The following is a 14,590-nucleotide window of genomic DNA, read 5'->3' on the forward strand; positions in this document are numbered from 1 at the left end:
CACGATCATATTGGCAGGGACGCGAGGTAATACTGTGTTAAATGTCAAGTGGTGCTCCCCTCAGTCCATGCTTTTGGAGCTAACATTGGTATTTGGATTTGATAAGAATAGATTTTGCTGCTCAAACACAAACCAAGAAAACACACACACTATACTCTACACACATTTCTAAACTACATGTACAACTTTCTCTTCAGTGAGAACAAAAAGCACTGCATCTACATTATGGCCTATTGTCTAAATGCCACTAAATACCATCTACTTGGTGTAAAGTGGCACTATTAGCTGGCTGTTAAAATCAATATCAGACTGCCTTTCATTGAGGTCAGCATATAAAAAGAAAAAAAACTTTCAAAGATATTCTGGCTGAATGATTTTCTTTTTTCATATTGCTTTTACATGGTAATCAGCAATGCATTTAATCTGTAAAGTTAAGAATTAAGTGCCAGCCTAGTTTTAATTTGATCTGATTTGTTTTTCCTCCATGCTGTTTCGACAAAAAAGCTTAAACTCTGGTACCTTGTTATGTTCACGAGTTATCATCCTCAATGGTTCACTAGCTTTATGACTTCAGTGTGAAGGAACCATTTACTGTGCAGCACCTGATAAGCATGGTTTTACTAAAGCAGAAGATTGGAGCTTTTGAATTTATGGATTTCCCACATGGATTCTGCCTCATCCTCTTTTTTTCTAATTATAAAATAAAATTCTAAGATGAGGATTGTACTCACATCTCAATAACCTTTCATTAAACAATGGAGAACGTAATTACATGACTAATTATTATTTTATTTTTTTAAATCTAAAAGAGCTTTGTATTTTGTCATGTAGAAATCGAAGCAGCAAAGGTAAATTATACTTCGTGAACTCAACATAACCATGAATTAGTAGGTTCTTCGAGTATTTCATACATTACATAATTGAATATGTCCACTGATCTTTTAAATTCCAACTACACTTGGGACATATACTCACTGTATTTCTTTCTACTTCGATCTTGCTAAGCATCATCGCAATGTTGCTTAGTTAGTTAGCAAAGTCAGCTTCTCACCAACTCCAGCTATTATCATATTTGTGCAAAAGGAGCCAAAAGGAACAATGTTAGCACCACATGATCACGCAAAAAACATGGATCTCACAATCAAGTATAGTAACCTCCTCATAAATTTGTAGTGACAAAAATGTACTCCAAGCTAAAAACAACACATTTTTGCCAGGCAAAGCCAGAAAGACAAAGTCTTGAAAACTGCAGACAGTGTGAATGAACAAATTTAAGTCTTCAATACCCCAAATCATCAGGGCACAAGTATTTCTGAACAGAAATCACAGCTGTGTGTGTCATTATGCTAATGTGTTGCAGGTGTATTCTTTTGGGGTGAAGGACACTTTTAGCTCTTTGCTTTCAGTTGCAATCTTGGTGCTTAATGGTATTCAGAACAAGAGTAGATAAACATAAACCGCATTTAATGATGGATGTAGACACCATAATATCATCCATTGGTTTGTGACAGCACAGGCACTAAGTAAATGTCAGTTTTGAGAAACTACAATTTTGAGTCATATTGTTTGTACATTCCTCAGCTAAACAAACTTAACTGCCCTCTGTTCAAATACTCTTCTATGGGGCATTTCATGCATTTGTCCTATTTGTCCTCCAGGTCTCAGTTGCTAGGGCAACTGCATATGATTTGTAAAAGTGGCGTCCATGAATGTAAAAACGTTTTTTTTAACCCTAACCAAATAAAGTTATTGGCTAAACTAAACCAGGACGAAGCTTTGTCATAACATGTTGTGTTTATATGAAACTAGCAGTACCAACGAAATGACAATGGTTATACGATTTAAAAAATGTATTTTAACCAAAACCATGATCTTTTTGTATCCTTACTGAATTAATAGTATCACCTAAAGTCAGCCAGGAAGTGTTGTGATATTCACGGAGCCTAACTCAGAAGTGAAAAAACCTGCTGCCATATGTTAGTCTTGAACTCATCTCATGAGTGATACACAGTGCTTTCCTTCCCTCCTGCCACCTTATTAGGATTCTGTGGCTTGATTGAGTGATTGTACATAATTGTGGTTTTAAGGACTGCTATTTTGAAGTACATAGTTGCAATTTCTTTTCGGCCTTTGTCACTTTTTACCTTTTAATGGGGAAAAAAAACATTAAAAATATTTCTAAAATATATTATTTTTCATTTCCTTGGATAAACAACAATTAAGAGTATTTTTTTCCACAAATATTTGAAATGTCACTTCATGGTAAAAGTATTAAAAACTGAAAAAGTACTAGCATATGTTTACTTTTTGCATTACACACCTAACCTAAACCGAGTGATGAATTTGGCTTGTGCAGGTTTAATATGACAGATCTTTTGAAGGATAGCCACTAAGAAATATCCTCTACCAAATGGTAGAGCAAGGCAATAAATAGTTGATTACAATAAAACTAAGTTTAATTGAATTCAAGTGCATTAGTTACTGGAGGAGGGGAAACAAATCACCAGTAGAGAACATTGTCATAACTCTGATTTGTTGAACACCATGTTCTAAAGTTCTGAAGGGGTGCAAGTAATATGTTTTGAAAAACACCTTCTTTGAGATGTCAAAATCTAATTTAGTCTTTTCAATCTTCAGTCTGTGTACCAAGGATAACTCCCACCTGACATTCCAGGCATGTGTGATGCCCAAAGAATGTCAGACATCTGATTGGACATCTTGGAGTCCCTGCTCCAAGACCTGCCGATCCACCGACCTGTCTCCTGGTTACCGCCTTCGATCACGGATCATGACACAGATCCCACACGGCAGGGGGAAGCGATGTCCTACCCTTGAAGAAAAAGAAGCTTGCAACATCATTGGAGATTTACTTCCAAAATGCCCCAGGTCATTCTTAATATCTACCGTAGTGCTTATCATCCCATTTTAGGCATACAGTCTTTAGAACTTCTTCCAAAGTTCGGTTCTGCTCATGAGTAATCTCTTGATGCAGATGTTTACGCATAAAACTCCAAAACCAATTAGTGGTGTTCTGCGTCTCTGGACTTTTTCATCCGAGTAGTTATGAGACATAACATTTATATTTTTTCAGTTGTCCTGCGCCTGCTAGTAAAACCTATATAGAGTTGGAATCACGTGACCAGACATGGCATGACTAGACTTGGTAATAAACAGGGTTTGCCATACCCACATTGTTTTACAGGCACTGGAGTTAGGATAGGCTTTAGCTAATATAACATGCGCTAAACAAAGTAGTCAATAGAGAATTACATTCCCTGTCGGTTAATTTTGTTTTATTCGTTAAATTTACATGGAGTGCCTGAGAGCAGAGGATTTACATGATTAGGGAAAACTCATTACGGAAATTAAGCATTTGATAGATTACTAGAGGCTGTTGTTCTGGTAATCTCCTCAAATATTATTGCTTTCTGGATGACTGCATTTTTCATAGTTGAAACCAAACATTTGTTTGGAAGTTCTCAAATCAAAATAATCATGCCTCCCTCCTCCTGACACACGCTGAGAGAGAAGCTCTTGCCAGAGACTGCACACGCTAATTTGTCTTTTGCTTTGTGAGACTTTTTGAAAGCAACTGTCTCAGATGTGTGTAAATTGATACTTGATCCTCTTGAAGTAGATTCTTTTTTCATTTTGTTTCTGGGTGTATATATTTTTTAAGACATATCAAACAATGACACTAAGTCTATTTACCAGCTGTTTTACTAATTTATCCTGTAAATATATTTGCCATGCCTATGTGATGTGTTAGGTACATGTGGAGGACCACTGACTGGGGTGAATGCCGTATACTACCCTTACTGAGCCAGCAGGACCGGCGGCTCGCTAATATCAGTAATCTGTGTGGAGGGGGCATCCAGACCAGGAAGATCTACTGTGTTCATGTCCCTGATGATTCAGCACCACATCATAGGAAGGAAGGTGAGAAACTAAAAAAAATCATCCTCATCACAGTAGACCCATGGCTTGTTGGAAGTACATGATGACTGAAGAGGTACAATAATAATACATTTCAAGTAAACTTTGAATTGTGGTTTCATTTTTATTGTGAATGCTATTAGCTGAGCATTATGTTGGCTACATGGATGGAAAAAAATCAAACCAAGCCTGTTGAGCTACTATAGTGGAAACAAATGGACAACATCATCAATTCAATCAAAGCATGTTTTACTAAGTACAATGTACTGTAGCTAAGGGACCACAACAACAGGGGATCAACAGTGGAACAACAGGGGACCACTGGTCAGCATGTAAGATAGCTAATTTTACCTTTTAAGATGTAATGTTTTATTATTTTAAGACTTTCATGAAATGAAGCATTTTAAACTTGAGTTTAATGGAAAAAGAGCCAAAAAATACTAATTAACAGACTAATTCTGTTTCCAAATCTCTATATAAATTCATAACAATATGAATAGAAACATGCTTTAGTGTTATTTTAACACTAAATTCATGTTTTAGTTGTGCCATTCGAAGAAATGTAAAATATACATTAATTGTAAGTGAACATCTAACTCCTGATTTGTTGAACACTGAATGAAGAATTGGCGTAATTATACAGCTAAATTATAGTTCTTGCCTTATAAAATAACATACATTTAAAATGAGGCATGCCAAGTATTGCATTTAATGGCTGTCAATTAAAAAATACTCTTTGGAAAATCACACTCTTTCCTGTTAAATAACAACTGTACTACCGTTTGTTAAAGGAAAGTATATCAATGTAGCCTCCATCTGTATTTTCTTATAGTGTCTGCCTCAGTTCTGGGTGGGCTCATGTTGTACTTGATATGTTATGACAGTTTTGTGGGAAGATGCCTTAACTTACCTGATGCGCTCAGAGAAATGCTTGAAATTTGAAAGTGTGTTTTGGGTTTGTGTATAGAATATCAAAGAAGGCAGCTCTTCCAACCAACAAATGTGAGGGACAAAGATCAATACATCAAATCCAATATCTACCTTAGGATGACCCTTACAGTTTTAGTGTATGTAAAGACATAGGCCACAGTACATGTAATCTGGGGAGCAGTTGGCTGCTGTTGGTTGTCTGCAGCGGTAATGCGGCTGACAGTCATAGAGAACAAAGCAGAAAGATCTGTGCTGCACTTTGTCAGTTTGTTTAAGCAAGCATCCCATTGATAAAAAGGAGATCAAACACCATGTAAATTACTTTGGTAAATAGACAAATTGCTGAGTGGGCATTGACTGAATTTTTCTATTGGCTCTCATTTAAATGGAAATTTGCCTCTCAGCGATGTGCGAACGTGCATCAAAAGGGAATGTTAGATTGAATAACTCCCCATGTTATGGACAGGCAAAAAATACTCTCTTACTCTGTGAGAGAGACTAATATCAGCACCCATTACAGGTGGCTTAGTTCTCTCCAATATTCAAATAATGTCAGGCATGCTTAGCGGTGAATTGGTAACACTGTGTGATCTCCCTGTTCATATTCTGTTTTTCTGTTTTTGGCCACTGTCCACTAAATCATCTATTCCACTTTTTTTTCCACAATAAGCTTGTTAGATGCTGCCAGCTTTTAACAACAATTACATTCGTAAAAAGTTGTAGCAGTACCCAGTCACAAGTGGATTACATCTGTACTTTCAGTCTGATGGCAGTGAGACTTTTTGATCTTCTTCACTTCCTCACATCATCAAGCACAAATCTCTGTGAAGGGTTCAATCGCAAACATATTGCTTGGCAGCAGTCCCACACATGCATGTGCGCGCACACACAGTCTTTTTCTCTTTACAGCTAACTGTGTGTGGTTTTACTTGAGCTTGGTTTATCCTTCCCAGCATTTTTTCCTTTTGTTTGTTCAGTGTCCAGGCCAGTGAATGCCAGGCTGTGTGAAGGTGCTGAGCCCCCTTTGGCCATCCAGAACTGCTCTGTCCCCTGCCAGCACCACTGCTTGCTCTCTCAGTGGTCACAGTGGAGTGCCTGCCTACATGAGAATTGCAAAGAACCTCAGGGGAAGAAAGGTATGTGGATGTAAAGTGGACATGAAAACGAACTTGGCTTTTGAAAGATTTGTAGAACCATATGCAGATCTGTTACAGTGTTGGATTGTTGTGGTCAGGGCTTACTGTATCGGAGTGCTTATTATGTCAGCTCTTGCCAACAAAATGTTGTCTTATTATGAAATTCTAAGCAAGCATTTATTGACAAAGTTAAGGCATGATGGATGTTGATGGTTGCTGTGATTTTTTTTAATGACCAGAGGTTGAGGAAATAAAGCAGAGGACTGTAAAATTGCATAATATCATGCATGTTTGAATTAATTGTAAAACTGTTGCCATCAATACATCTGGAATATCTAAAGCAAATCAGATGAACAGTTGCCAACTTTAAAAATGTGATTTAAATAAACATCTTCCCTGAAGGATCTACTCTGAGGGTCTAAACTTATGAAAAAGAAATCTCATTGAACATGTTAATACACTCAGAAGTAACCAAGATTATTTTATGATTATGTATCATGTATAGTTTGTTGAAAGGAAATTTCAACAAACATTTTAAGAAACGTTTCCATGACAATATATCTATTATAACTAGATGGTTTTATGGAGGCCGAATTTCATGGAAAGGGGTTTGACGATGGTAGAGCCCCACCTAAAACTGCAGACTGTCATTAGTTCTAGTTATGACAATAGACAGGAGCTATAACAAGAACTAATAACCCTGATAACAGCTGTAATGGATTAAAGAATCTTTTACATGCCAACAGATTGTTCCAAGATGCATCCGTTTTCTTACTGCACAATACTGTTTTCTCAAAACCATGTTTGACAGATGGTCAGACAGAGCAATTTGAACACAACATTGAGAAACATGACACATAACTCGCTAACAAGCTGATATGACTTAGAATTGTACAGATGGGCCAGCATTAAAAATCATATGAACAGAGTTCAAATATAATTAACTGTTGAATTATGCGACAGGCTGGGTATTTAAAATCAGCCGTATAAAAGATTGTTACAGAGGAGCAAACTGCTTGCAGTATGATCAGCCAGTGCCTTTACTTTAACCTTAGAGCTGTCACTCACATGCTTGGTCTTGATGATAGATTGTGTGATGCTTTGGCAGTGCTGAACCTGTCAGAGAGAGGGGTCATGTGTCAGACAGAGGCTATAAGGGAAAATTTCATCAGAACAGACTGATGGTGTCAGAGCAGGATGCAGTAGCTTTTTGCTTTGAATTTAGATAATTTGCTGATGAATGGCTGTATGAGAAAAAATGTGCTCTGGAAGAAGCAGAACATGAACGTGTAGATGGAAAGAAAAAGAGCACCTGAAGTCCATGTCTCAGTATCCAGGAGGGTGAGGAAAGTACCAGAAGATGACCTGGTTCCTGTATGTGAGTGTTTTGTGTGAGTGTACAAAAGTATCCATCGTAATGTTCTTGTCTTTTTGCACAGGGAAAAGTGTGTCACATTTGACCGCTTAAGAGAGGCCATGCACTATGTGTGGAACGTAGTATGTCTGACAGTTAGTGTACTGGCAGTGGCAGAGCTGTTAGTGTGTTAGTGCTTTGCTGAAAGGGCAGCATGACCTCGTCTCTGCAGTGAGTAAATGTGCATGAAAGCGCCCCGGGGAGCGACCGAAGTGTGGATTGTTCAGGTCAGTGGCCGCGCTCTCAAAACACTGGATCTCAATGGGATGAACCGGCTCCTCTCACAGACACTGTCATTAATATATTTCAGGAGGTGAAAAACAGAGCATCTGCTGTTTTGTACAGAGCTCTCTTGTGGTGTGCTATCTTTTAATGGCATTCATAAAGTGTCAGAGCGCGTAGCAGACAGAGAATGAAACCAATACAGAATCACTCGCAGTGAGCAGTGTTGCCTGCGATGCAGTGAGCTGATATTGAGTGGTAGGGCATTGTTATGATCCAAGTCGTTTGCCTGTAGCCCTCGAGCTTCAGAGAATTTCTTGCTTCCATTGAATAGCTTTTCATGTTTCACTGCTTCAGAGTAAACTGTGATCCGTCTCCTACTCGAAGTCCCGCTGGATTCCCCGTCTTAAGGTAGTGGAGTCAACCAGCATAAACGCTAATGCTGGCCCAGCTTTTCTCTCTGTAAAATTACGAATTTAGATTGCCTGGCATTTGCTTCACATCTTTTAATGTTATCTTAGCCCATCACATTTTCTGCTACAGTATATGAGAAAATGAATTGAACATGGGAGGTTACTGGATTAAATATTTGTAAGGCTTCTATCAGATCTTACAGAACTGGAGGGAAGGTCTATAACTGAACAAGCGTGCGCTAAAAATCACTTGTTGGCCCCAGTTTCCCTGAAACAAACCTGGTTTGGCCAAGAAACCTTTCAATTATTAATATCCACGAGGGCATGCCCAGCCAAATTGTTTTTTGTGGCTTGGATGCGAGTAGCAGTAAGTGCTCTGGGCAATACTGCGATCGATCCACAGTGTCTTTGCTCTTGGAGAGCACACTGGGGCAGCATCGCTCACATCAGCCTCCTGAACTGCAGCTTCTCTCCAGTATATGGTTGAGGGATGTAATTTTCAGAGTTAGTGTCCAGGGGTTAGACAGTACCACCTGTGGAGGGAAAGAATGTGGGACCTTTCTGCCATATGTCAGAGCTGAGATAAAATGAGTATGGCTCAAAAATAAATGCTTCTACTGCTCAGCTGCCACTGGCGGAAAAGGCTGGAGCTTAGAAATAGCTTTTTTATCCTTTAACTTTTAGCGTTTTTATCCTTTAACTTTTCGTCGACAGGAACGTTGTCCTGTCATCGGGGAATTGGAAGTGCTCAGTAGTCAATACAAAGTATAGATTAGAACTTGTCCGATCAGTAAGGACCTTTTCATGGAAAAATTAACATTTTATGAACAATCCATCTTTAGGAAAATCAATTTAGTAGCGAGTGGAGTATGAATCAAAATGTGTGACATGGTTGATTAGGTAACTGTCATATGGATAATGACTGAGTCAAAATGTTAATGTTAGTCAATAATTTGCTAATTGCTTTAATGTGTTTTAGTTAAGTGTTTTTGTGCATTCATCAAATGTGAAATTTGCCATCCACAAAGTATATGATAAATGATAAGTATACTGCTAAACACATGGCATTGGGAGATGAGATAATCCTAAAGTAAGTGAGGCCACTAAGTGGTGAGTTATTCTCGAATAAAAGTCAATTTGTGTTTGTCCATATTGAACAAAGGTCCCCATAGGGGCTCCCTTCCTAAAGCTTTTCTAGTGGATGGGAAAATGAACAGTTTGGAGGATATTCTAAACTTTATCTTAAGCTGAACAAACTGAAGAAAGAGCCCCTGTGGTGTTAAATCCCACGTTTTGTCAATCAAGGCTCTGTTGGTTTGTTATTGTTATTATAGTTATTATTATTGAAATTTCCAGAGATGAAAGTTCCCAATCTCAGACTTCAGCAGGCTCAGTCATTGGGGATTGTCATTGCAGAACATGTAACTGTGACATCCACAGATTTATATGGTATAAGATTTATATATATATTTTTTTTCTCTTTTCCCATGGCTTGTCAGCTGATAAGATTGCTAAGCTGAGGGGGGAAGCGGCAAAGGTATATAAACTGACACACTAGAGATAAGATTTATCTTTTTTCTTATTACCAGCTGAAGATCTTGACAGATTTTTCTTCAATTTCAAATTATTTTCAGTCATTCAATCTTTCCTATTCAGTACAGAACAAGTGCAAAGCAGTTCAAACACATTTTTTGCTTCCAAAGAAAAGAAACAAACATAGATCATAAAAGAATACCAAAATATGACAAATATTAGAATACTGTGTCAAGAAACCAACTAACGGATGTACTTTGCCTTTTTACATTTTATTTTACTGAATGCTATTACAAATATATTAGCTTTAAGTTTCACATATTGGCTGGCGTATGTCTTCGTTGTCTCTATAAAAATCCATCCGAATATATGCAAGCGAGCTCAGAAAGACCACAATTACCTGGTGACAGAAATGAGAAAAACAGTGAGACTCTGTAATTGGAAAGAAGGGTTTCACTGTGAAAACAAAACTATTACTGGAGCTTGACCTGATTTTTCCACTTTCTTAACACCTTCTCCTCTGCTGAACTTTTATTTTCTCACTTTCTCTTTCAGTTCACCTTGAAAATGTACATATTTTCTGTCTTGCTTTTTTTTTTTAAAATAAAATATTGTTTGAGGAAGTGAGTTATATCATTTTAATTGACAGAATTCATCCCAGTGCAAACAAGATCTTTTAAATGGGGTTTGATTTTTTCTACTAATGTCAAATGTTCCCTTGAGATTAAACAGAAATTTCATATGTGTTGTTGATTTGATAATACAAATACCAGGCCAAAGGTATTGATCATGGTAATGCATATACTGTTGCTGATCCTGTCATGTGGAAGTTACAGACACGGACTCTGGGTTTCACTCACCTCGGAGCAATTTTAAAGATCACTGAGTGACAAACTGCTGGTTCTGAAATAGAGTCTGATAAATAAATGTAACAGTTTCTCTCCAATATCTCTGTCTCTAACCTTACTTCATAAAAAGTGAGAAAGATAACAGATGAATAACAAAAAACATTTTGTGTACTGACACCTTTTTTATTTGCAAAGAATTATTGAACCAAAAGGGAATCATATTAAAAATGCATTTGTTTTGCTGTGGAAGCCTGACACTGACATCAAGGGGAAACAAAAAGACTTCTCCACCCTTTTGTCTTTGACACATACATTTTGTAGTCACCTTTAAATTTTATGAAAAACATGACAGCTTTGATCATTGTTGCTCTCTAGAGCAGTTTAAAAGAAACTTCTAGATATTCTGAAAACTTCAAGCATACTCACATAGATAATTAAACAGTAATAATAGTAATAATAATAATGATAATAATAACAATACATAAATAATAATCACCCCAAAATATTTTGTATCAATCATTTATCAATTTTATCAATCTCTTCTGTTGCTTTGTTTAAAGGGTAATGTATCATTTACTGCTTAACACAACGTGCTTACTACTATGCGGAGGATGACGTTTCTTCTCTGACATTTTCTGTACCTTATTCTGTGCCTTCTCTTCTGCTTCCCATCAGGTTTCAGACAAAGGAGGAGAGAGGTGTTGTGGGAGTCTGGTGGTACTCTAGGAACTTGCCCTCATCTGACAGAGTTTATCCCCTGTGAGGATCCTGCCTGCTATCTGTGGCTGGTCCAGCAAGAGGGAGGATGCATTCCCACCAAAGGCTCCTGTGGTCCTGGATCTGCAGTCCAAAATGCGACCTGTGTCAGCGCTGAAGGTAATGCTTTGGATTTGACTCATAATGAAACTGTTCGCTAATAATTACTCCTTGTGAGTACACTTTTTTTTTTTTAAATTTCAGTTCAACATTCAACAGTCTGACCTTTTTGCATTTACTAAACCCTGGCTAAAAGAAAGTGATGATTATTGGGAATTACATGCTTTCTTGCTCAAAATTAGATGGTAAAAACCTTTTATATTTATATTTATATATAATATTATGTGCTTTTGGCAGTTTTGTTCCTTTTGGAAACAGCTAAGTTAGTTTTTTTTCCCTTTCATTTAACCCTCAGCAAAACCAACCATTGCCCTTGAGTTGCTTACCTCATTTAATATTTTTATGTGATCAATTGCATAACATTCCCCACAATGCCAAACTATTTCTTCAACAAATTCATGTCATCATAGTCAAAATCCATCCATCTAAAAACTCAGAATTTGTTATATAACTTTGTACAAATCTGCTAAACAAAGCTGTGATTATTTGTCATGCATGGGCTCATGAACCCTTTTTTCACATTAAGTCTGTGCTAACCAGAAACTGAAGCACTTAATCATAAAAATAATTAGACTGTAAGCTACAAGTGGTGGCAAAAGTCATCAAGTTTACAGTGGCGCTATCAGTGCTTAGGTCTGGAGTTGTAATACTATCATTTCCATTGTGATGCATGAACCACCCAGAGTAATGTGATCCATTGTGCTCAGCCATATCATCACGTTTGGTGATAGGAACATCAGTATTAACCGAGCATGCATTATTCATTATGGACCATTGTCAGGTTTATGGGCACAGAAAACGCTGGCCTGATTAAAAGTCAGAATCACAGCCCTCTACTGTGCATTAATTGCTCATCTCCATTGATTATCAACCATACCATTGCAGCCATTTTTGTCCATGTTTTATTACTCTGTCACAATGGATCATGTGTATGTTTATCACAAAGCCAGTGAAAAGTCTAAATATATTAGCCAATATGACTCTAATGAGTTTTGACGAACAAGTAAGTACGGGATCTTTGGGAGGTTTGAGGGAAACGGTTTATGAATTATATGAGCTTATTTTATGAATAATGAATATTGAAAAGTTGGTTATGGTTGTGTCTTTAATTTGTTTGATTAGCCATAACAATAAGGCCTATTGGGTACTGTCTTTAACACTGTGTTTCATGGTTAAGTATGTTAAGAGATGCAAACTCCTGTTAGTTGTATTGAAACAATAGAACTGTTGGTAAGAGTGATAAAAGAAAGAATATTGATACTGATATTCAGTAAATTAGACATTTAAAGTACTTTAAACCATATATTTTATTCAAATAAAAAAATCTACTTCATATATCCAAATTGATTTGATATAGATTTAATGACTGAATTTGATATTTCAGAAAAGTTGGGGCAGGTGCAGATCTATCACTGTTGCTTTGACACATCATTTCTGGATTTTGAAAGCAATATATTTCCCCATTGTTGACTGAAAAAATATTTCCCCAGCTTTACTGGTCCACAGGGCCTTCAAGTTAGACAGATCCACTTTTTTAGTTTTTATTCCATAATGCACCATAGTGTTTTCAATTAATGGAAGGTCTGGCACATGGATTTTTTTTTTTTAAATCCAAAAACTTGTGTTGTTTTTTCAAATCACATTTACATTGTGTACATTTTACACATTTACTGTACATGCTTATGTGATGGTCAGCAATGCTGACTGAGAGCGAGAAGGTTCTCGGTTTGGATCCCAACTCTTTTGTGTGGAATTTTATATGTTCTCCTCATGTATGTGTGGATTCTCTCTGGGTAATCTGGCTTCCTCCCAAAATCCAAAAACAGGCATGTTAGGTTAATTGGTGATTCTAATTAGTGGTGACTCTGATCATAGGACTGAGTGTGAGCAGACATGGTAATTTGTCTCTATTTTGGCCCTGTGATGGACTGGAAATCTGTCCAAGGTGTACCCTGCTTTTTGCCCAATTGCAGCTGGGATCAGTTCCAGTCACTTGTGAGTCTGAATTGGATAAAGTAGGTATAGAAACTGGTTGAATGGATCAACATTTTGTGGCAATCTGTTTGTTGGTTTTAGATTTGATTCTGCTGAAAAGAACTTACCATATTTTTGCAATCATATAGTACACACAGTATAGTAATACTACACACACAAGCGCGCACACAGAGTTGTTTCTCTACAATTACCTCTGACAGAAAAAAAAACAAAAAAAGTTTTGCAGAATGACCAGCCTTGTGCCCATGATTTGACACTCATGATGGACTTATATTAGTCAACTAAACTGCACCATGTACTGAATGTGCTCATTGTGCCTGAAACAGCCACTACCTATTAATATTGTGGGCATAGTGCAGATTTCTTTAAATCAAAGAATCACTGAAAAAAGATGGAAAATTTGGCAATTAGATACAGAGACTAAGAGTATAATTCTTATTTTTGTGCCGATATCTCAGTAACCCATTTTGATCAAGGTCAAGTTTCTCTCGAGTGAGAATCTGCTTTTAGCTGCTTTGCTGTTGTGTCTGACATATACACGTAGGAAACCTTGGAGAAAGCAGCTGCTAATTGCCACTCTGCACATTCAGATTCAACACATTCAAGCTCTCACTTTCAGCTGTTACACAAATAAGGATGATGGACACTTTGTCTGTCGAGAGCAAGGCAGAGAAGTGTGCTTCTTTCCAAGAAAAATATGTTTTGGTTGTCACAAGGAATATAATTATTCCACAATCCTGTTTAAAGGTTGGAGTGTATTCGGAACTTACACTAGTGCTATCCCTAAGAGACTATCAATATCATGACAAAACATAACATGTCACTGAAGTTCACATGCCCCTCTCCCACTCTTTTTCTTGCTGTCATATGTTGTCCTTGAGATAGAATGAGAAAAATGAATGATTAGATACAGAATAACGAACATAACTTCTCACACAAAACTATGCTCTATTACAATTTCATTTGTCCAAAAAAAACATACCAAAATTTATTCTTCAAGATAAGTAAACTCTAGCTTTCGTTATTTATTAGCCTTTACAAATCTGTTTGTGTGGAAGCAGCACTCATCCAGCGCTAATCTAAGCAGGACAAACTCACCATCGGATGGAGTAGTAATGACATTTAGAATGTTTCATACAATATTTTACAATACTTCCACAGTTGGAGAGAGCAGTGGGACTGTTGCAGTCTACACTGACTGTGGAGAATACCTGCACGTACACCTGCCGCTGCCTTGGTTTCAATCATTTTTACTCTGACAGGACGGGAAAGGCAGAGAGGTGGGAG

General features: G+C 37.2%; 1 protein-coding gene across 1 annotated transcript in view; it reads left to right on the forward strand.

The window, feature by feature from the left end:
- The window catches only part of thsd7ba (thrombospondin, type I, domain containing 7Ba), a 179,877-nt gene that overhangs the window by 80,783 nt on the left and 84,504 nt on the right, over positions 1 to 14,590 (forward strand). The window contains exons 5-8 of the mRNA XM_072397299.1: positions 2,638 to 2,886; positions 3,770 to 3,939; positions 5,844 to 6,002; positions 11,108 to 11,308. Coding sequence (XP_072253400.1) covers positions 2,638 to 2,886; positions 3,770 to 3,939; positions 5,844 to 6,002; positions 11,108 to 11,308 — 779 coding nt within the window. The remainder of the gene's footprint in view (positions 1 to 2,637; positions 2,887 to 3,769; positions 3,940 to 5,843; positions 6,003 to 11,107; positions 11,309 to 14,590) is intronic.

This window comes from Leuresthes tenuis, unplaced genomic scaffold (assembly GCF_036924035.1).
Source record: "Leuresthes tenuis unplaced genomic scaffold, fLeuTen1.0.hap1 SCAF_12, whole genome shotgun sequence".
In the NCBI taxonomy this organism is placed as follows: Eukaryota; Metazoa; Chordata; class Actinopteri; order Atheriniformes; family Atherinopsidae; genus Leuresthes; species Leuresthes tenuis.